The following is a 23,725-nucleotide window of genomic DNA, read 5'->3' on the forward strand; positions in this document are numbered from 1 at the left end:
AAGTCACTATGTGAAAGAGTATATCGTATTCCATTTGTGTTTGAAACCTATTACCTAAAATAATTTCATTCTTTATATATACATAGGAGAGGAATATTGACTTTGTTATCTTTCAGTCATAGAATCTAGAGAACCATTAGATGTGCTTGAGGCGTAAATCTCCTGCAGCGGGGTACATGATAGCCCAGTAGTCAGGAAAAGATTTTAGAAGTACGATCAGACAGCCGATAGATAAATTGTGTCCCATCAGTGGTCCATCTCGAGGTAGTCAGATTGAGAAATATATGGCCGACCCTTAACAACAATTTTTAAAGTTTGAAAAATATAATAACCAACTTACAAAATTTGAAGTAATAACATTAAACAATTTGACATTCAAATTTTTTAAAATATAACGAAATTCAAAATTCTTTGATTTTTGGTATCATTTCAAAATCATAAAATTTAACTGACAAAATACTTTATAAATTTCTCTTAATTTTACAAATTTTCATATTTTTATCTAAATAGTGAATTTTGTCCAAATCATTATAAATTCTCTCAAAACATTATATTCTCTAGTTAAAATACTTCATTCAAACACACTCTTAAACTATCTCTCGTTTAACTTTACAAATCTCTAACAATTTGAGGTAATAACATTAAACAATTTGACATTCAAATTTTATAAATTACGAAAGAAAATCAAAATTCTTTAATTTTTAATATCATTTCAAAATCATAAAATTTAACTGACAAAATACTTTATAGATTTCTCTTAATTTAACAATTTTTCATATATTTTATCTAAATAGTGAATTTTTGTCCAAATCAATATAAACTCTCTCAACAATATATTTTCTAGTTCATTCAAACACACTCTTAAATTATCTCTTGTTCAGTTTTACAAATCTCAACACATTTGTTCCATTTTTTCTCCAATTTGGCAAAATAGAAGTAAATGCTAAAAATATCTCTCATTAGAAAGAATCCAATTATATTGGTTTATTTTGCAATTTTATTGATAGGTTTTCTTTAGAAAATGTAAACATTTTCTAAAGAAATAGTTCGACAAAAGAAAGTGAAGAATAAACTAATTCGACCTCTAGAATTACAACCACAACAAGTATCAAAACTTGTTTTACATACCAATGGCAATTGCTAAAGCAATCTCAACTCATTGAGAAAAGAAAATAAAAAAAGACATCCAACATAATCAGGTGAACATATGACTAGTGTTGTAAAATAGCGGCTATAGCAGGCATTATCGCGCTATAGCAATGCAGAATCTAAACAAATCATCATTGTTCTGCAATACACTATTTAGTACAAATTGCTTCCAAATAGTGGCTATAAAAGCGCTATAGCGTTGTAGCATTGCAAAATGTGAACAAACTGTTATTTTCCGCGATCAGCAATTGACAACAATAACAACAACAACAACAACAACATCGTTAGACTCAATGTCAAATGCAACTTAACTCTGACAGAAGAAAATTGCATGTTGAGTATATGGAAGCTGCTGCTGCATTAACAGCTAACTCTTTCTCCGAGTTGTCTACTTGTGATGATCTGCAAGTTATCGATTATATAATTAGCCAAAATTGTCACTGAGGCATTGCACAGCAGAAATAGCAGTTTATATATTGGAAGAATATTCTATGCATGCCCAAATTGTATGAAAATCTCTAATATCAACTCTCCATCATATAAAAATCTCTAATCCGTTCAAAATTCACCATAAAGGTAAATTATCAAGGAAAAGGAGGTTTGAAAATAATTTCTGTGAGCAATGCATAATCTGTTGCGGCTTGATGTGGCTATTGTGGCCACTACACTGCAGTGTTACAATGTGGTTTTTACGGTGAGTATGTGAGAATAACAGTGCATTTGCGGCCTAATGGGGGTGCAAACACTGCTGCAAGTGCAACCTCAATATTACGGCCTAATGAGGGTGTAGACACTACTGCAACTTCAATATTACAGCCTAATGTGGGTGCAGACACTGCCGCAACCTCAATATTACGGCCTCATCACGTAATATGGTCTGCAAAGCAATTTGAACACCTTTCATTTCCAAGGCTTTCAACAAAACCTCTCATGTACACTCCTCATCATATGTCTACTTGTAAATCAATGAAAATCATGTGTATGTCTTGTTATCCCTTCAATATTGCTGGATCACTTGTCAAACTCACAGACCTAAAGAATACAAACTTGCATCATTTAATGTGACAGATCAATCTGCTCTAAAACCCCTCAAATATTGAACTGATTGGTTAAAATAAATTTCATGAGACTTCTATACATCAGTCTAACATCTCTTACCAGTTAAGACTGCTAAGTGATCCCACTTTCTTCTTATTCCTTTAAAACATAATACTTTCACAATTTGCAAGTCACTTTTTGTAAATATACGACCATCTAAGAGTTAAATGGCTTAATTCAAGCAAATTTGAATCTCCTAAAATCAGAATACTGAAGAGTTCAAATTAAGTGATTATCATTATCTAGTTTATGCAATTGTTTTAGTTTGAAAATTTCAAATTTAACCAACAGTGCCAACATCATTACATCAATAATATGTAATCTTATATCAGGCAATTGGAAATTTACCTGGAGTGATTTTCTGAAGTTGCCGACTGTTGTAAACTACAAGCCTTGCTCCAGTTTACATGTTGCAGGCCCTGATCACATAGCAATTGCTTGTCTTTTATTTGATTCAACCAACTTTCCTGAAATTATGAACCAGACAAGTCCCGATCAGATTTAGACCAAGAGAAAGGAGGCCAAATTTGTTCTTGGTAAGTCTATATCATAAACAACTGTAATGAGACAAGTAACTTGGAATCTTACTAGGTATCTAATTTGACCATGGACACCTCTAGTATCCACCCTTACCAAAGGAAAGAGATAGTTCTATGAAATCTAAATAAACAATTATTAAGACCATAACAAAATACTCACAAGTTGTTTTTCCTCTTCTGAAAGTGCTTCATCCATATGATCAAACAAAGCAGTCCATCTTGCCTGATGCAACTCTGCTATTTTACTAGTGGGGACTCCTGCCGGAATGTTCATACCACAAGGATCATAACTTTGGTTATCTGCAAATTCCTTCGACATAAGGAAAGGCAACTCAGTAGTGATTACAGATCGAACTCTCCTCCGACTGCGACGCAGAGCTGTAAATGTAGAAAAAATTATAAAAACCAAATGTAACCATATTCAACATCCAAAACTAATTAAAAGAAATGAATAAATATGGCCTTACTCGAAAGACGCCCTTTGATGTCTTGATGCAGAAGCTCCAACCATTGAGAAGCAACAGTAGCAGCTGAAAAACATAGAAGCATCTGTATCAGTAAAGGCTCAATAAGGTTCTATATCAACCAATGCAAATTTTTCTTTTATAGCCCAGTTTACATATTTGACAAGCTGAAACAGGGATACAGATATTGTGAAGACATTGCAGAGTAGTACCCATTACATGACATCTAGACTAGCCTAATGCCTATATTAATTTTACAAATTATCAATTCTTCCCTAGCTTTCAAACCCAATAACATGACAGAACCAATCCCTTCCATTTATTATGCATTATTACATTAAGTGCTTTAATCACTAGCATAGCAAGAGGAAGATGATTACGAGCCTTTTAGAGAAAGTGATGAAACTGCAGTAACATTTGATGATTCTTCATTCGACAAACTGGTGGAACTCACTGATGCCTTCATTGAAGATGACAATTTTAGCGATAAAATATCATCTTCTGTGACATGACCTGCATTTGTTATACAATCTTTAAGGCCAGCTTTCTCTACACTGTATGTGTCATGATCACAACCTTTATCCTCCAAAATCCACGAGGAATCATTCTTTGTCACTTGACTCTTCCGTGCTTGTCTACCACCTGCAGATCCATGAAAGGTCCCATCTTCGTTCGAACACTCTAGGTCTCTCTTGGCCATGTCTATACCTCCACTCATTCGATTTGCTTCTTGCTTGCTCCTGTTTTCATGTTTTTCAGTTACAAGAGCCTCGATAATTGAATGGACCTGTTTCCTATTTCTTACATGATTAATAATTCCAGGGTTTAAATCATTCAGTAGTCCACTTGGAGCTGCAATTTTTGTAAACCTATTAATTTGTTCTCTCTTGGCGAGCTCCATTTTTTGCTCAAGAATTTCATTCTTACTTTTCCTCCCGCGTTTCTTCGGCACCGGAATACCCCCATGAGCAGATGAAATAAAACCATTTCGCTTCATCTCTGTCCATATTTTCATTGGATCTTTCTCCTTCGGAGGTCCAGTACTGCTCTCACTCTGAGACAAATCCTTTGACTTAAATTGACCATGTTCTTTATGCGAACTCACCCGCTCCACATTCACAGAGCTAGTATCATCTTCTGCATTGAGATCCACATTAACTCCTTTCGTGTTCATAATATTACCACGCTGCTCTCTTTCCTGTTTCTCGTGCTTCTCAGACAACAACTCCTTATCCTTACCGAGCTTCTCACCAAAACCACCAATTTTATTCGAACACAAAGAAGAATATTTGGAACCACAAACTTCATTGTTAAGATCCAAAAGCCTCGGGCTACCCAATATACTCCTTCCATCTTGCTCTTCTTTTGACACATCCATATCCACTGTCATAGGCACCTTTGTGGTTTGTGACATCTCAACATTGTCAAACGACGATTGAACAATGTTTTCTTTCCCCATTGCCTTCTCTGCGCCATTAACACAAAACAAAACCCAAAAGAATATCAAAAACACATACAACAATAACATAACAATTCCCATAAAAAAAATCCATACTAATAATTCAAATAGATTTTCTTGTAACTGAGATAAAATTTCAAAAAACAAACAACACAAGATTGAATTATTCAAACAAGTGCATGTAAATTCAAATTCAAAATCCAATCCAATAACAAAATTACCTGTGGAATGAACAAGGGATTCAAGATCTCTCATTTTGACTCGTTTTCGAGGGGGCTCGTGCTTATCACCCGGATTGGTGTTAACTCGTTTCTCACTCATAATCTAAAGCACAAAGAAGTAGAAAAATGATTCAGAATTTCAGATTAATAATAAGTTAATAACACAAGAGGCGTAGAAAGAACGAACCTTTGAAGCAGATTGGACGGTCAGAATCGATTTTTCAAGTGAATTGCATTCGTCATCCATACATGAAGGTGTTGGGATTGAATTTGGGGGAAGAGGGAGAGAGAAAAGTTGAATTTTGGTGAATTAGGGTTTTGTGAAGTGAAGATCTCTAGAGTAAAAGAGAGTGATGAATAGAAAAGAGAGAGAGAAATTTCAAATTTTAAAATTGAAAATTTAAAATTGAAAAATTGAATAGTTGCGGATAAAGGAATATAGTGGGCGCGCTTTAAAAATGTTTCCTTTTATTGTTTTCTCACAACACAAGACAATGAAAATGATGTTTTTTTCTTCAAATTTATTCAAACTTTGGAGTTTTTTTTTTTTTAGGTTTTACATTTTTTTTAATAGACCCTAGTTTTTAGGGAAATAGAGAGTGTTGTTATTGGAATTTGATTGAGAGATGAATAGAGTTTGAAAAAATTAAATTAGGAAAGAATCTAAGAATTATATGTATTGTAGTCTAACAATGTTACAAAAAAAAATTCAAAAAAATAAAAATAAAAGAAAATATCTCATATTAATTTTAGAGTTTTATTGTATACAAACATTTAATAGGATCTAATATATTTTACTATACTGTTATGCTTTAAAATGTTATTTTATATATTTTGATTGGAATGTTTTAATATTATTTATTATTATCATATATGAACAAGTATCCAAATAATTAAATGTTATTAACAAATTATGTTGAATGATTTAAATGATCAATCTATATTATTTATCACAAAAATGATTGGTTAATTAGTTTTAGTCTTTTATTTTATCTCACTGGAATTAGTCCTTTTATTTTAAATTTAAAAAAAAAAAAAGTTGTTCTTTTATTGCATAATTAACATTATAAACATCGATGTGACCATTTAGTTGGTGTTTTATTATAAACATCAATAAAAATATATACATCAATTTCGAGTACGAATATGTGTGAAGGATCAAAGTAATTTGAGTTTGAAATATGTATTTCCTAAGTAAAATGACGGACAACTCCTTGTTACATAAGATTGTCTGAGGTTTTATGATTGTGGTTTGTTGAGAACCCATCCACGTAAGGGTTGTGGAGAGCTCTTATGTGTGTTTCTGAGAGAATTTTGTTTTCATAACTCATTCTCAAATCGGGGTACATGTATGAGCTTGTTGGCCTTAGGTTGAAGAGTTAAGAGCGGTTTCACTAACCTTTAAAGCATGGAACAAAGGGGCAGATTCTCCTTCCATCGTGGAAATAGTAGTTTTCCTCCTTGAATGACCTTAGACCATTATTCCTCAACCACCTCGTAGCCACGTGTGATAGGTAGTGTGAATCGCGAGTTTTCACCCATGTTCTATCGGGCGGTTCACCTCGGGCGACAGAACCCAATTGGGAAACCTACAGGTCTAATTCGGTGACTATTGCCTTTATGCAGAAACTCGCTCGACGTTAAGGTATTTCATTCTTTGTTGCTTTCTCATGGGATACCCCTATTAGGGTTCGGAAAAATTATCCCAATCCATGATTCCTCAAGCACGAAGCCTTGAAAAGGGTGAAGTGATTTATCCCAAATGTATTTACTATTTAAAATATTTTGCGAGTCCCACAAGCAAAACATAGGGTGAGTCCCTCAAGTAAGCTTGGGATGAATCCCTCAAGTAATCTTGGGGTGATTTCAAAAGGATAAGGAATCAAAACTATGCGAGCCCTTTGGTGTTTTTGGTTTACTTTTTAACGATTTGTATTATTGCCTTTTGTAGGCCTTTTACGCTCTCCAAGGTTTATTAACAAAAATATCCATACTTCATGGTAATTCCCTTTAGGATATTTGAATTTCTTCGTAGTTTATCCATTATGTAGAAGTTTATATTGTGTTGGCTGCATGAATTTATTGTTTGAGAAAAGTCCCTCAAACATTCTTCAGGGCAAGTCTCTGAAGTGTTGCTTAGAGTTTCCCTTGGCGAGGATCCTTTAGTGGAGTTCCCGTAGCGATATGCCTCATTGGATGACAAAGATACTTCATTGAAGTTCTAACATTCAATATCCTAGTTTGCATAAAGGATACGTCATTGAAGTTCAAGCATTCAATAGCCTTTTGGGCAAAAAAGATACGCCATTTAAGTTCAAGTATTCAATAGCCTCATGGGCTGCAAAGATACATTATTGAAGTTCCAACATTCAATAGCCTTATGGTGGCAAGGATATTTCATTGAAGTTTTGGCATTCAATAGCCTCGTGGGTGGAAAGGATAATTCATTGAAGTTCAAGCATTCAATATCATCGCGGGTGGAAATGATACTTCATCAAAGTTTCAGCATTCAATTGTCTCGCGGACGGCAATGATACTTAACTGATGTTATAACATTCAATAGCCTTGTGGGCGGCAAGGATACTTCAATGAAGTTTGAGAATTCAATAACCTCGTGGATGGCAAGTAATTAAAATTCCAACATTCAATAGTCTAGTGGCTGGATATGATACTTCATTGAAGTTCTCGCATTCATTAGCATCGTGAGATGCAATGATACTTCATTGAAGTTCCAACATTCAATAACCTCGCGAGCAGTAAGGATACTTCATTGAAGTTCTAAAATGTTTAGTACATCCAACCTTATCATTTCGACAATTCTTAAGACATGGTGCCTCATTGAAAAAAACCCCTACCATGTGGGGGGGTCAGTTCTACCATATCCTTGATATTGAAAAAAAAATCAACCATGTGGGGGAATCAGTTCTTGCATATCTAGGTCCTTTCTTGTTTTCCTCTTTGTTTAATTGAGCATGCCTCCATGTGGGCGTGTTAATTTCGATCGATAACATAGCATAGACATCATATATCATTGTAAATAAAGTCTCCCTAATAATTGAGTGGGGAATGGTGGGATAAGACCATAATACCACATAGAGATGTTTGATCCATAGAACTTTGGCGTCGTCTAGCTTTTTATTTTTCCCACATAATATCACTTTATTTTTCTATTTATCTTTCTTTTTCTCTTGCAAATGAACGACCAAGATGAACTTCATTTGCACTCCTAAGTGATATATGGCAGAAATCCACCATGGTTGAGCTGGAAAATTGTCTTTCATTGCCTGAGATGATGACTATTGGTAAGCTAAACCTGCATATAGTTTGTTGCTAATGGACGGGCTAAGCCCTTCTAATGTGATACTGGATATGACCAAATCCTCTATCCAATTTGTGAAGTAGTCTACACTAATAATTATGAACTTCGATTACCCCGATGTTAGTGGGAAATGACCTAATATGTCTATGGCCCACTGATAAAATGGCAATTGCAATGTGACGAAGTGAATAGTTTCAGTTGGCGTGTGGTGTAGGTTGAAATTTCTCTAAAACATGTCACATTTTGTAACAAATTAGGTCGTTCATCATGGTGGGCCAATAAAGTCTGCCATCAATAGTTTGTGGGCAAGAGTTCGCTTGCCAATTTGATGGTCACATGTTCCTTGGTGGACCTCTGTGAAGACCAAGGTGATCTTGTTCTCTCTTAAACATCTTAGCATGGGGAGGCCCTTTCCATATTACAGATCTTCCGAGACACCATGGTGTATTTTTCTGCATGCTTTCAAATTTTATTTTCCTCAAACTCGTTAAAAGGGAGCTTGTTTGTCGTCAGATAACGCATTATAAGCACCATCCAACTTGTGGATTTAGCGACTCCATTGGCGTTGATTTATTCTGTCTCAATATTGGGGGCGGCTAAAGTTTCTTGTATGAAATTCCAATTATGTCTTGATTTCTTGGTACTTGTGAGCTTTGAGAGGAGATATGCTCGAAAATTTTATTCCTTGGGCATATACATTATCTCAAAGGCTTTAAAATGTTAAAATAATTCACATACCTTTGTGAGATACTTGATTACTTGGGATTCCTTCGCCTGATACTCTCTAAAAACATGATTCACAATCAAGTGTGAGTCTCAAAGTACCCATTTATATGGTGAGATTCATGTTGGCAATGAGGAATTCATACTCAACTTTGTTGTTTTTGGATTTAAACTTAAGTCTCAATGACTTATCTATGAGGATTTTATTTTAACCCTCTTAATTTATTCTAGCGCCATTTTCTTTCAGGTTTGACGCGTCATCCAGTTATAGTATCCATATATAAGGGCTTTCTTGTTCACTAGCGAACTAAATTTTGCTAAGAAGTTGGATAACATTTGCGATTTAATAATTCCTCTAAGTATGTATTAGATATTTTAATCACATAGATCAACTGGCCTTGATACTATTCTCTTTACAATGTCTGACTTCTTCAAAACTTAAATGGGATATCCGGTTTTAACCATTACATAATGGCCTTGGAAATATGGTTTGAGAAAATATTTCATCTTTAAATTCTTATTATTGGCTATGTCGCCAGCCTCAGTCTGGTACATAGAGACATTTTCGATTGTAGACTCATTTATGTCGCCATCAAACTTAGTAAATTTTGGAACTTTCCAACCCCTGGGTAATTCGGTCTGTCGAACATATTCCGACAGAGGAGATATGAAATTGGGTCTATGAAGACTTGTGTTCAGACCATTTTGAACTAAGATTTGTTCAACCATGTTTTCTATGTTGTTGTGGCCCCCATAATTATTTTGTTGGGCGTTTCTAAGAACTTGGTCGGCGTCTTGATTTTTGTTTACGAATATCACTCTTGGGTTATTTTAACCTATATATTAAACAGGCTTAAGATTTGAAATTTGAGGTGTTGGCCTCACTTGAGGCTGTGGGGTTCCGAAGAAATCGGTTATTTGAGCCATCTGGTTTTCGAGCATTTCATAACTCTAGTTAGTGTTATTAATCAGGTGATTGAAAATCGTCCTAATTTGTTGTGTTAAAGCAATCACAACTTCATGGTTTCTTTCATCCATTTGTTGCCTAATACACATCATAGACGTCGTATTCAATGATGGTGTCATTTGAGGGATGTAACTTGTCCCTCTAAATAGAGGCATCATTCGACCCAAATTGTTTGTGATCGATGCTGAAGCATGATGGGAAAAAAGTGGCGTAGTCGCCATTCCGTTGTCTACATATTTCGACACATTGGTTTGAAGGCTTGCCATAACCGATAAAGGCATACCATATAGGTACGCTCTATTATTTGTTAACATTGAAAAGCTGGAAAAAATAGTATCCTGGGTTCACCAAAAATTGGTCTTGGAGAACTTAATACCCGAGAAGGGTTTACATTTTGTTTCGGTGGTATCGCCTTTGTCGGCGTTTGTGATGTTAATGGAACAGTTGCCCCCATAGGGATCCAAATAATCGTTTCTTTGGTTGTTGATGCAATTGGTGGTTCTCCACTACTTTGGGGATTACTTTGTGAATTATTGGTAGGTGGACGCGTCATTATTGGAAGACCTCTACCACTCCTTAAATTCATAAACCAAAGACTAAATTTCAAGGAGAACAATTTTGACTCAAACACTTATAAACTGCGAAAAGACTAGCACAATATCCCACCGGAGTATGTAACTTTGTTGACCCTGATTTTTAGTAAACCACCGCTAGTTTCTTATTAAAGGTTACTTGCATAATCAATTAGGAAATCCTAGGACATAGTACTAAAGTCTTAACAAGTTTTTGTGTTAATTTGTAGTAATGTGGATGTTAAGCTATTGAAGGATTCAACAAATGCCAGAATCTTTGAACTAAACAAAGAAATTAAAAGAAATTGCAAAGTAAATAAGTAAAAATAGTTGAAAAGAAAAAACTTGAAAGGAGAGATTTATATTAAAATGAAATAAAATTGTTTGAAATTCATAAATGGCACACATACATACATTCTCCAGAAAGAGGAGTGCTAGCAACACTCTCTTTTCAACACTCTCTCCAACACTCACTCTTTTATTGGTTGAAATATGTGTGGGTCCCTCACTTTGAAAATAGGTCCCACATAAAATGGTAGGACCCACACATGTTTCAACCAATAAGAGAGTGAGTGTTTGAGAGAGTGTTGAAAAGAGAGTGTTCTTAGCATTTTTTCTCTCTCCAGAAAACACTCTTTTCTCACTTTGACACGGATACTTGGGTTTCTATAGAAATGTAACAAATGCGGACATCTAAAACTGAAAACAAATTCTATTTATATAGAAATCCTAAAATAACCATCTACAATGGTCGACTAAGAAAAATCGGCCACGTTTCAAACCTCATGCGAATTTCGTCATGCAAGCTTCCACGTGTGTTTGAATAGCTGCTTGCTCTTATCCACTTTAACTTGCCTCGACTATGCTTCAGATGACACGAAACTCCAAAATTTTACTAAGTCTTTAAAACTACATGACCTTAGTTTTCCAAGTGAGAAGAATTCGACCAAAGTCATAGTTGCTTCATCTGGCCATTCAACAAAGTCAATTAAATGAACTAAACTCCCAGGTCGACTGAGACCTTTTCGACCAAAACATAAGCGTTTAAACCTAAACTCTTAAACTTCTGACCTTTATGCCTTTTTCTATACTTGTGTTGAAAATCCAAGGTAATACTACCCAAAAAATAAAACATTTGGAACCATGCAAGTGTAGGTACCATTTAATGTTTTTCTATGAAAATTGTGATGGCATAAAAGTTTTATAAATCACAGGTATGTGAGCATGCCACAATATTACTAAGTAAGATTATATCTTAAGCAGAACAAAGGAAATTTAAATAAGGATAATGAAGAATCGACTAACAACATAGTCGTAGTACAAAGAATGGGGGAGGATGAGCACATGGACCCTAATCAAGGATAAAAACAATATGACCATCTTGAACAACTTGATCTAGCTGGATTTGCTATCATGAAATAGCCAACGGGTGATGAAAATGCTCCACTTGTTGTAATGCATTTTCAAATAACACCTGAACCTCCCAAAGGTTCACAAAAATATATTCTTTTAGCTGTTGAGCCAAAGAAATATATTATCCACGTAAGAACTCCAACTCTCCCTGAGTAGATTCAAGAGCTTGAGTTTTTTCCTCCAACATGAAATTCTGGTGTTTAGATCTCAGATGTCCTAAGAAATGTCGAGATAATGATCTATAAAAAACACATAATGCCAAGGTATATAAAAGTGTAGTGTAGAAACTTTAAAGAATACAAGTAATTGTTCACCCAGTTCGGTATCGACAATACCTATTATGGGGGCCACAAAGCCAAGGATAAAATCACTATGATAGTATCAACTCAAAGTACTATGCAAACAACCTTCGATTCACACGTAAACAACCTTTAGTTTACTGACTTCTCACTTAATCACTACTTGTGCTAACTTCTACCTAAGACTCACCTAGGCATGAGGCCCTCCTCAATCCCCCTCAATCGCAATCGTGATGATCAATTACAAATATTAGAAGACACACTTCCAAAACACAATCATTCAATGCTTAAAAGCTTATGAATGAGCACATAAATTACAACTCGATGAAAACACCAAACTCTTCTATCAAGATGATATTAGAGAGGTTCACAATAGACAAGACTGCACAAGCCCTAACACAAATTACAATGTAAGTTCACATAAAATAATAGGTTTGATGTTTGGTATTTGTAACAATCTTTTGGACTGGATTTGGGCTTCAAATCACCGTAGGGCACTCGAGAAAATCTTCCAAAATCTTCTCCATGAAGATAGGACTCCAATCATTAGATTCCTAAATATTCTCCATATTTAATAACTACTCAAATATCTTGAATCAGAGACAATCTCTTATCCCTTAAATTAAGCACCACATAGGATTGCATTAATATTTCAAAATATTCTGCACCGGTACATAAACCGACTTAAACAAATCCAATTGTAATCATAACAGACGCGATGTCGAATGAAATCTGCATAGGATATCTTTCTCGACATGTATTATTTAGTTGAAGTGAATAGAACATCTTTGTTCAACATATTCCCATAAGTTAGTTTTACCAAACATAATGCCAATCATAACATAGAGAATTAACACAACATCCTCGACAAATGACCCGCCTGACTATAAATAGTGTCAGGAAGATTGGAAGGAGCTAAAACTTTACGTACCTCCTGTAGAAAGGCATGAGTTTTCTATAGCTCCCTTAAATAGGTATCCCATTGGGTTGTCAAACTTGTTACACTCCTCTCCAGCCGGACTCTCTTCTCATGCACTCGCTCGGACCAAAGAGCTTCCCAACAACGGGATCTAGCCATTGACAAAGCAACAGATGTCAGCTTAGCCGAACGAGTTAAACAATATAATTACTCCCCGTAAGGACCGCCAGGAGAGGCCGGTGAAAAATGCCCACTCATCACCGAAGGGAGAATTGAGACGATTAGGAGAAGGGTCAGGGCGAAATTTGAAATTCATTTGCGGTCCTGGAAGAGGAAGAAGATTTGCGGCCGGACTAGGCGGTTGTATTTCCCACCTTAAAACTCAGACCCTTACGTCGTCTTCCATCATGTCTGCACAAAAACACTATCGTTATTCCAGGACAAACACAATAAAAGAATGCCAATGATGAATAATAAAGAATATTCCAAACTTACCAAAGGCAACCTGACGACCTTTCCCAGAACAATACCTGATCAACAAAAAACGTCTATCAAACACTTCTAACGCCCCTTTGCAACCTCATCCAAAGAGGCTGCACCACTAACATATCCAAAAGACTAACAAACTCCAACAGTTTCCTCTTATAAAATTAATACAATATATATAATGAAAACACAATTTCTTTTATGAAAATGATGAAAATACTATTGAATCAACAAAAAATCGTAATATTTATTTGACTTAAGGCGTTGGTCTCTGACGTCAAAGTTCTGTTAATGTTACTGACTTGACTTTTGTTTTTTAATTTTTATTATGACATTTATTATTACACGTGAATTATACAATTTGGTGCCACATGTCAATGGTAAATCAAAATTATGGATTTGTGTTCATATCTTCATTTCTAACCTTTCTTCAAATTCAGAATTTTTTCAAATCCAAAATTATTCCCTGTTTTCCCTTTTCTTTATGATGTCCAGATTGCTTGTTTGAAAGACAATGATCACACATGCTATTATTCTTTGCTTAAAAAAGATTTTTCACTCTTCTATCAAGACCAAAGACTGTCACTCTTCAACAAAAATCCACCACCAATTTTATTAGATGATGAAGCATGCAAATCCATCTCCCATCATAAAAAACAATAACATAATTAAATGAAATGGAGTAAAGTTACCAACTGAGAATTTGGAACAGAGTAAAGTTACCAACTAAAGAGGTAGCCATGGATAAAAGTGTAGAGGAATAAGACAGATATGGATTAGAGAATAGAAAGAAGAAGTTCAAATTACAAAATCATTTCATTTTTTAATTTAGCGTCTGTTTGGTAAAAATAGCGGTTAGTTGATAGGTTATAGTTCATGGATGATGGTTGATGACTGATAGCTTATAACTAATGGTTGAGACTGATAGTTGATAAGCTGATTGAAGTGTATTTGATAAAATTATTGGTTCAACTAACTAGTAAATATAAAATAACTTAAAAGATATTTAATACATAATCATTTTATTTTAAATTATAATAAATTATAAAGGATAAAAGCGAGTTTAAAAAAAAAAGATATAAAAGAAAGAAAAAATGGTAAGCTATAAGATAAAACGCGATTTGAAATAATATATGAAAAAAACTATAAGTTAATAAAATAAATTATAAACTCGTGATGAAAAGACTATTACGAAAGATATTTAAATTAGGGTTAAATATATGACTGCCCCTGCCATTAGGGCGAGTTTAGGTTTGACTTCAAACCTATGGGATTTGAACCCAGGAGTATTTGCATTGATGTCAAGCACCCAACCACTGGGCTAGCTATTTTCGTGTGTTAATACTTGTATTGAAAATTCTTTTATAAGTTGATTATTCTAATTTGTTTTTTTCTTAAGTTTTATTTTTTTCTTTTTGCACTGATCTATCTTTGGAACCCAACATCCTCTCTATCGTCTTCTCCGTTCTACCTTTTTTACCATGGCCATTTCGCAAACATAGAAAATCAACAAAAAATGCAAACTGAAGACATGATTCAACTCAGTTTTTCAACCTCAACATAACTCTAATCCTCAAATTCGTTGAAACCTCCACAATCCTATTTAATTTTAAAATTTGTTCTCAAACCCTAAAGCTTAAATGTCAAATTAAATGGTGTATATGAACCAATTCAAACAAATAACATGGGGGTTATTACTCAGTGAAGCATGGCAAACAAACTGATATCAATAAAATTTATGAAAAAGAAGGGCGCTTGGTTCTGATGGTGATGTTTCGTGTGGTGGTTACGGGCTGTTCAAGGGCTTGGTACGACGGTTGGATTCGTGGATTCTTGTTTTTTTTCTTTTTTTCCCCGGCGAGAACTTGAGAGAGAGAGATGAAACATATTTATTTAGGTTTTTCTCTTAGATTTTTTGTGTCCAATTGAATTTTTCTCAAGCTTTGATTTGAACCATTATTACTGTTAAGAATGTTCTATACTCTATGCTCCATTCTTCTTCTTCCTTTTTTTGTGTGCAGTTAATAACATTATACTCCAATAGCTACCACTCAGCTTACTGGTTCATTGAAGGTTGTTCCAGTGTATGGTGATTTTGCAGGTTTCGTGATTTTGCACAAGAGTAGTTAATTCGGTGATTTGTTTTGTGATATTTGTTTTGTTCTGTTTCCAGAATTTTTGTTCTAATTATTGTTTCTGGAGCAATATTATTACAAATGAAAAGAGTTGGTCCAGTAGTTGGATGTTTGGTTTCTATTTGTGTGATCCAAACGCCCAGTCAGCCAAACAAGGGATAAGGGCTTTGATCATTAACAATTTAACATACAGTCAGCAGGTCCAATATGCCATGTATGAAGATTCCAAACACCCAGTCAGCCAAACAAGGGATATGGACTACAGAAAACAAAATCTTTATTTTATAAGAGGGAAATTAAAAAAAAAAAGGGCGGTCGTATATTTAACTCTATAAATTGTTATTAAATTTATAAGCTATTTAGTCATCCTTAAGGCTATGTTTGGGAGTTTGGATGGGAGGGGAGGAGAAGGTTTCCAAAAATGAAATTTTAAAAAAATATAGAAAAATATTTGACATTTTTTGAAAAAATGATTTTGTTTAGAATGATAAAAGAGTCATTATCATTACTAAATTTTTAATTTTCAGAATACTATAACAACCAAAAAGATATTTGAAAAATTTATGTAAGCCCTTCAAAACCCTCCTTCAATACAATTTTTGAGTTCCCCATTTTATGGGGGGTTTTTAGTGTTATGAATAAACTCAAACCCTCAAAAACCCTCCTACCCAAACTCTTTTTATCCTTTTCACCAAATTCTTCTTATTTTTCAAAGCCCTCCCCTCCCTTTCTCTCCAAACTCCCAAACATAGCCAATGATGACTATAATATATAATTATATACATCCACCCATTATTTAAGCCTATTTATTTTTATAAGAAAATTGTACATATTATCACTTTTTAATACGACATTTTAACAATTAAAATTAAAAATAAAACTAACCAATAAAAACTAAAACCTGCTCCATCGGAAAAACATAATCAGCCGCTGCCGCAGCCCACTGTCCTCTTCTAAGCACTCAACAACTCAACTCCCCGGAAACATAAGCAGTTGCTCATCGGCCTCCAGTAACAGTGTTAAACACGTTCAGGTTTTCTTCTTCACTTTTTCAATACCAAACTCAATTTTCAGCCGCAGATCTCCGCACCGCACCGCGATTGACAACAAATTCCTATTTATTTTCCCTTCATTGCCATTTTTTTTTTAAAAAATTTGTTTTGTTTTTGTGAATTGATAAGGAAAATGGCGTTTAGAGGCAAAGAGATGATGAAGAAAGTTCTGAAGAAAGTCGGAGAGAAGAATATGACTCCACGAGTGAAGCAATCTTTGGAGAAATGTCTTCCTCGAAGCAAAGTTGTCATGAATCGCGCTAAGCGTGGTCTATTTGCTGGGAAACACATTCAGTTTGGTAATAGTGTTAGTGAAGATGGTGGTAACAGGTTTGTATTCATTTCTTTGATCCATTTTTGTTTTTGTGTTTGTTGCTTTTAATTGTTAACTAGGTTAGAATTTTTCATACTTTAGCTTCTAGGGACTAGGGTACGAAGCGCAGACACCGGAAACACGACACTGATCCGTTGACACCGATAATAATTTGAAACTGGTATCCAATTAAACATAATCACAAATGACGGTGTTGGATTCGGACACTGACATTGACACACATTTTTTCAAATGTGTCGGTGCTACGACGGTTTTATATGGATTTACAAATTCTGGACAAAAGAATAGCTTAGAGCTTAATGTAAAGGGATGAAGTTATGAATCATAGACTCGGATATAAAATACATACACACTGGTCGTAACTTGAGAAATAGTGTTGGTGCATATGAAGTACTAGCGCACACTCAAAAATGACACTGATACCGGTAATAATTTCATAAAATGGAATAATTGAATGTAAGCAAATATAGTGGTGTTGTACACTAGACACATCTTTAATCTGAAGTGTCAGTGTTGTATAAGTGCTCGGTGCTATGTATAAGCACTCGGTGCTACATAGGGAACAAAAGATTAATGAATTAAGGGTATAAGGCATCCTAATTACGTAGAATAGAAAACAACCATAGCTAAAGGATTACTGCAAACGGAGTTTTCCAATGTCTATCTCTTTCAATCCCTTTTCTTTCTAACAAGGAAAGATTTTTGTAAAGAGCAACAAAGAGAGCCGTGAAGATCTGTGTGTTTCTGGTTAATGACTTTTTCCCAAAAGGAAGATTTTCTTCTTGACAAATCCTTTGAACTTGAACATTACAGATTGTTCCAAGCTTCGAGAGCCAATCAAAGTTTCCCTTGAAACACTAGAATGTGTCCCAATTGTATGTAGCCACTAGGAAAATATTGTTCATCTTGGTAGCTTAGTTACATTGTCGTGATAAGCATCATGTCAATCATAAGATGTCTATGATTCGGGAATGTGGAACACAGAACTGTTACATGTCGTTATTAAGAATACTATGGTCAAGTCATTGATATCACTTGCAGATTTTATTGCTTGTAAGTTGTAAAAATACTTAGCTTGTTTTCAAGGCTTTTTCTTTATCATCTCTTGTTTTCATGGGCGGTCTTCATGATTTTTTTACTTGCTGATTGCTTGTATTAACTGGTGTTATACTAAATATATTCTGCATAGTTTGTACATGTCTCTTCGTAGACATCTTTTCGAACTATTATAAGAGATGAACCATGATTCTTAATTAATTTGATTGGCAAATAACATTGGCATTTTTCCATTTATATAAATATTGCTCTTGACCCCAGTTCTGTTCTAGTAATTGTTCATATTTGAGTGATTCACTTAATAGTAATCTTTATTTGTTTCAGAATGCAAATGTTGAAATACATTCCAAGTCAATGACATTTTTATATTCATATGATCAAATTTTATTGAAATTTCAGTTTGATGTTTTGTTACACAACTCAATTCATCTCAAACAGTATAAGATTAAGGTTCCAAATTAAAAATTAAAAGTGTCAAGGAACTGATCATCCACAAGGCAAAGAATAAACAATACCATTTTCTGTCCCTCTAGGTAGGATTATTGAACAGTTACAGTTCATTTGCTAGTCTGTCTCTTCACTTATTGAATGACTGGAATCTAAAGCATTTTGAATAATCTACTTTCGATGTTTCACTTGCTTAAACTGTCAATTTCTTGGACTCCTGTAATCCTGATTGAGTTCAAAACTTTACTATTGACCTCATTTTTTTGTGGTTTATACTTTATATCTACTATAACTGTTATAGAATTGGTCTTCTCAATTCATTAGTCTTTGATGTTTGATAATAAGAATACTAGTTTCTTTGATGTTTGATAGGACAAGGAGAACTTGGAAACCTAATGTCCAGGACAAAAGGCTCTTCAGTTATATTCTAGATCGTCACATTCGTGTGAAAGTCACCACTCACGCCCTTCGTTGCATAGACAAGGCAGGTGGAATTGATGAATACTTGCTGAGGACTCCTTATCAGAAGATGGACACAGAAATAGGCCTCTTGTGGAAAGCGAAGATTGAGAAGTTGTATGAAGAACTTGGAACGAAGGAGGTTGTATTCTTTTCACCAGAGGATGAAGAGAAGTTTGAACAGGACTTTAAAGATTTGAGATTAGCCGAAAGGGAAGCCCGAAAAGAAGTCAGAAAAATAGTGTACGCTGGTATGAACAAGCATAAAATAATTGAGATTGAAAGTAAGGATGATCAATCTAGTGACGAGGGTGCTGCTAAAATCGAGGGAGAAATCTCACAGGATCCATCAAAGCGATTGGTTCCTGTCTCATACGTGTTAGCTGCAGACAAACTCAAAGTTGGAAGTTATATTACTAATTGATGTTATGTCTGATAGTGGCAGTGTAAGTTGTTTTAGCTCAGCGAGTATGAAAGTCTTGGTTATTTGATTTTTGGTTTACCCTGGTTTTGTGCTCTAAACATTCTGTAGTCAAAAGCATAATTTTGTGTGCCAAAATAATAGTTTATTTCTTGTAATAGAACCAAATTTCTTGATGCACTCTTAGTAAATCTAAAGGGTATTCTAAGTCTAACAACTATTTTGTTTTCATATTGGTGATTTATTTTTGGGAGCTTCAAGGATATCACCTGGTTATTTTCTTTTCCTTTCATTTTCATCTTCTTCTCATGAGGTGTTTGGAGAATTACAACAAACCAAAAGAGCACACGAATTAAACTCAGGGAGGGCTAATACGACTCCTGTTAAATATATACACATCGAACAACCGAAAATAAATATAAAAATATCACTACAAAAGTTTTTGTTTTTTCGAATAAGAATCTCTGGCGGGTGGTTATTTCTTCCAGAAATGTGAAATATTGTGCGAACAGTCTGTGAGTTTGTCCGGATGATTGAGGAAAACTCTAGTAATTTATCCACGGTGAATCAAAATGATATTTGTCAAAATCCTAATCGGAATTTGTGAATGAATACCGGTATACAATTTAAAAAAAAAAGTTAATAAAGTGATTATTAAGAGGTTAATGAATTGCATTTCTTTGTTAGTGTTTTTGGATTTGTGCCGGGGAGAAGTATCATGAAAATATTTTGTTGACATAGAGAATGGTGTACAATATGAATAACATAAGTGGTAGGAAAAAGTACTTAGTAAGTTAGATCTTTCTAAAACTTATGACATGCTCAATTGAAGGTTAAGTTGGAGAGTTCCGATGGAGATTAAGCTTTCAAAGAAAATGATTAATGTCATTATGCATGGTAGTTATTAGAGTGGAGATTAATATGAAGTAATGGAGATTAATATGCAATTATTTTGATTTAGAAAAAAAGAAGAAGACGCCGTCTGTGGGAATCGAACCCACGACCACACGGTTAAAAGCCGTGCGCTCTACCAGCTGAGCTAAGACGGCTCGCTGGTAGTGTTGTGTTTATATTTTATAAATAGAAACGCACAACAACGGTTTTGAAGTAATTGATGTCATCTTCATATCCAGTATCGTTCAACTCTTCTCAGTCTCATTCGTGTAGCTAAAACCCAGATAAAACCCCAACTGTTAGCTATACAAACATTCAAAATCACCATATCACTCTATCTCAAAACACAAAAATGCTTGGCACTTCACTCTTGTTCCCGCTTCCCACACAAACTTATTACCCTAACATTTTTCCTTCATATTTCCCAAACTCAACTTCCACTCACCAACACCATCTACATCCGAAGCAGAAGCTAAAACTTAAAAATAATCGATTAATCGCGTTAAGCGATACGAGTTACGAAGTTGGCGGTGGATTCCCACTCGATGAACTTACTAACCGAAACGAAAAGGAAAATCCGGAAGATACAGATACATCTGCCCAACGAGAAGCGCTTCTTAAAGGAGGAGATCAAGTTATCTCCGTTCTTCAGGAAATGATTACCCTCGTAAGTTTTTTCTTAGGGTTAGCAGTGATTTCTGTTATTTCAATTTTCATTTGTTTTTTTAAGTTCATAATCTGTTTTCAGCTTATTTTTATAAGCTCCTAGCTTATGAAAACGACTTAGAATTATTGATATTACTTCAGTTGGAAGATATGGATATGGATGAAGATTCTGAAAAAGTAGCAGTGGAGATAGCTGCGCAAGGAGTTATTGGTAAGAGAGTTGATCAAATGGAATCTGATTTCATGATGGCCCTTGATTACATGATCCAGCTCGCGGAGCAGGACCAGGATGATAAGGTCTTATTTTCAAACTAAACTTTAAAACTTGTTCAGTTATACATTGAAACATAATTTATATTTTGTTGAGCAAACAAACTGTCATAAAGTTGTGTCTGTGAATTAAATGTGAATATGTTTTCATGCAGCGCAAGTCACTGTTGGAAGTTATCAAAGAGACAGTGTTATCACATCTTACTAAAAAGTGCCCACCCCAGGTAAGGAACTTCTTTGAGTCACTTCTTAAACACTTTTCTGATCGGTTCCGAGTTGTATACTAATGTGCGTTTCACCCTTCATCTTTTAGGTTCAAGTAATTGGTCTTCTATGTAGAACTCCTAAAAAGGAAAGCAGATATGAATTGTTACGCCGAGTGGCAGCTGGTGGCGGTTCATTTAAAGGCGAGAATGACTTGAAGATTCATATCCCTGGGGCAAATCTAAATGACATAGCGAACCAAGCTGATGATTTATTGGAGGTATTGATAGAAACTTCAAGTATTATATGAGTTACTAGGTTCTTCATTCAATTATTTAATCTTTAAATTGTCTTATATTTTATACTTTTTGTTTCCTATCTATTTCTTTTTCTTTGAAATTTTTTTTCCATGTCTTAAAGAGAAATGTCTTTCTTTTCTTGTTCATTCTACCAGAAGCTTTCTAAAATTTTGTGTTGCTTCTATTTGAAGTCTTGAGTAAGGAAACCACATGAATTATAGACACTTTTTGGCTAATTGTTTGGTGTTGAATTTTAATGTTTGCAGACAATGGAAACTCGTCCTGTTGTGCCTGATCGAAAACTGCTTGCAAGGCTTGTTTTGATTAGAGAAGAAGCTCGTGATATGATGGGAGGGGGGATTTTAGATGAAAGAAATGATCGTGGATTTTCTACTCTACCTCAGTCTGAGGTGCATTGACGTGACATTTCCATATTATATTTAGTTTCACACAATTTTACTGTCTGTGTTAAAAGGGGTTGGAAATTTTCACTAGATATGTAGAGATCTAAAAGTAAACATTATGGTTATTCACTGTCGAAAATTTGCTTTTGGCATCGTTAAAACATAAAACTGTTCGCGTTGCAGGTGAATTTCTTAACCAAATTGGTGGCTTTAAAACCTGGTAAAGTTGTTCTTGATATGATAAGAAATGTGATGCTAGGAAAAGATGAAGGTGCAGACAATTCTGGCAACAACGATGAAGATGATAGGGTTTCAACAGGAATAGCTGGAAGGGTGAGTTAAATTGGATGTCTGTGTATTATTTAACACGTGAATGTGTTTCACGTGCATTCAGTTCAAGTTGTAGTCAACAACATATTTAATTTGTTTTTCATGATATCCAGGCAAGTGTGACAGGACGGAGGCCACATCCGGTACGCCCAGGCATGTTTCTCGAAACAGTCTCTAAGGTAATTCTATGTCATATTTTTTATGTTGAATGGTTGTCTTTGAAGCAATGTAACCTTAGAATTCCATGAAATGGTAAAATGTTTGGTTCAATTGAAAATATCACTCTGTATTGGGAATCCAAACTGTTATAATTTGATAACTTTTTTCTATGCTCATTTCTTGATATTCAATCTGATTATTACTACGATTTGAATGATCTTCTTTTGCCTGTGTTTGCACTTCCAGTTAATATTCTATTTTTGTCATGTCAGGTCTTGTCTGGTATATACGCCGGAACTGACTCTGGTATCACTGCACAACATCTGGAATGGGTAAGTTCTTTCCCACTTCACCTAATCCGTTATTATTTCTATTTCCAAAATCGTGTCCTCTGCGCGGGCACATTAGTCCATTGGAAAGACATGTGCCATCCTTTCTATCATAAATATATATTTCTATTGTGTACAGGCTTTAAAATTTTCATGTTTTCTCTGTATTTTTCTTTTGGATTTTCATCAACTAAATAAACCGCCATATAAATCTTCTACATGATCTGTACCTTTTGTTCCTTTCTTTTGCTTGCAGGTTCATCAAAAGACACTTCAAGTCCTTCAGGAGATAGCATTTAACTAGATCAATCTCTATCTCTCTATTTCTCTTCCCATAATCCTATTTTTTTATGGTGAAGAAGTATGGCTCAATGCTGTTACTCTCTGTGCCGCATAGAAGACATGGTAGGCTGTTTATAGGAATAGCTTTACAGATAATGTCAAAATTTTGAACCTTTACAAAGTGATGTAAATGTACTACAATTCTGTAAGGAATGTTGTACTACTTATTTGTCTATAAAAATTTGTACTAAATGGAGCCGACAATGAGATTTCTACTCGAGTGGTATTATAAAGAACGAATTTCAAGTATACGATTGTTAAATCTTATAAATATAGTAATGGGAATAATTCTTATT

At 34.6% G+C, this 23,725-nt stretch overlaps 3 protein-coding genes and 1 non-coding gene across 4 annotated transcripts; 2 read left to right on the forward strand and 2 right to left on the reverse strand.

The window, feature by feature from the left end:
• Positions 1-1,066: 1,066 nt before the first annotated feature.
• LOC131596117 (uncharacterized) lies at positions 1,067-5,369 on the reverse strand. The gene is made up of 7 exons (XM_058868689.1): positions 5,118-5,369; positions 4,931-5,033; positions 3,635-4,717; positions 3,254-3,316; positions 2,947-3,164; positions 2,596-2,714; positions 1,067-1,551 (listed from the first exon to the last, which is right to left on the reverse strand). Exons 1-7 carry the CDS (start codon positions 5,175-5,177, stop codon positions 1,446-1,448), a joined length of 1,752 nt encoding a protein of 583 aa, XP_058724672.1. The 5' UTR covers positions 5,178-5,369; the 3' UTR covers positions 1,067-1,445.
• Positions 5,370-16,631: 11,262 nt separating this feature from the next.
• On the forward strand, positions 16,632-19,763 carry LOC131596118 (large ribosomal subunit protein bL28m). Its single transcript, XM_058868690.1, has 3 exons — positions 16,632-16,796; positions 16,945-17,145; positions 19,025-19,763. Exons 2-3 carry the CDS (start codon positions 16,949-16,951, stop codon positions 19,533-19,535), a joined length of 708 nt encoding a protein of 235 aa, XP_058724673.1. The 5' UTR covers positions 16,632-16,796; positions 16,945-16,948; the 3' UTR covers positions 19,536-19,763.
• A 745-nt stretch (positions 19,764-20,508) lies between these two features.
• Positions 20,509-20,581, reverse strand: TRNAK-UUU (transfer RNA lysine (anticodon UUU)). Its single transcript has one exon. It is a non-coding gene; the product is annotated as a tRNA-Lys (tRNA).
• Positions 20,582-20,670: 89 nt separating this feature from the next.
• LOC131596123 (protein PEP-RELATED DEVELOPMENT ARRESTED 1, chloroplastic) lies at positions 20,671-23,678 on the forward strand. Its single transcript, XM_058868694.1, has 9 exons — positions 20,671-21,093; positions 21,234-21,389; positions 21,518-21,586; positions 21,676-21,846; positions 22,132-22,275; positions 22,453-22,602; positions 22,713-22,778; positions 23,031-23,090; positions 23,344-23,678. The coding sequence occupies exons 1-9, from the start codon at positions 20,779-20,781 to the stop codon at positions 23,389-23,391; spliced, it is 1,179 nt and encodes a 392-aa protein (XP_058724677.1). The 5' UTR covers positions 20,671-20,778; the 3' UTR covers positions 23,392-23,678.
• The last annotated feature ends 47 nt before the right edge of the window (positions 23,679-23,725 follow it).

Source organism: Vicia villosa, linkage group LG4 (assembly GCF_029867415.1).
Source record: "Vicia villosa cultivar HV-30 ecotype Madison, WI linkage group LG4, Vvil1.0, whole genome shotgun sequence".
Lineage (NCBI taxonomy): Eukaryota > Viridiplantae > Streptophyta > Magnoliopsida > Fabales > Fabaceae > Vicia > Vicia villosa.

Coding starts and splice junctions, on each gene's coding strand:
- LOC131596117 (XM_058868689.1), bottom strand. CDS start 5,177: ATGGATGACGAATGCAATTCACTTGAAAAATCGATTCTGACCGTCCAA. Junction 3,165..3,253: donor CATCAAAGGGCGTCTTTCGA/GTAAGGCCATAT, acceptor CTACATTTACAG/CTCTGCGTCGCAGTCGGAGG. Junction 2,715..2,946: donor CAGAAGAGGAAAAACAACTT/GTGAGTATTTTG, acceptor TCATAATTTCAG/GAAAGTTGGTTGAATCAAAT.
- LOC131596118 (XM_058868690.1), top strand. CDS start 16,949: ATGGCGTTTAGAGGCAAAGAGATGATGAAGAAAGTTCTGAAGAAAGTC. Junction 17,146..19,024: donor AGTGAAGATGGTGGTAACAG/GTTTGTATTCAT, acceptor GATGTTTGATAG/GACAAGGAGAACTTGGAAAC.
- LOC131596123 (XM_058868694.1), top strand. CDS start 20,779: ATGCTTGGCACTTCACTCTTGTTCCCGCTTCCCACACAAACTTATTAC. Junction 21,587..21,675: donor CTAAAAAGTGCCCACCCCAG/GTAAGGAACTTC, acceptor TTCATCTTTTAG/GTTCAAGTAATTGGTCTTCT. Junction 22,603..22,712: donor CAACAGGAATAGCTGGAAGG/GTGAGTTAAATT, acceptor CATGATATCCAG/GCAAGTGTGACAGGACGGAG.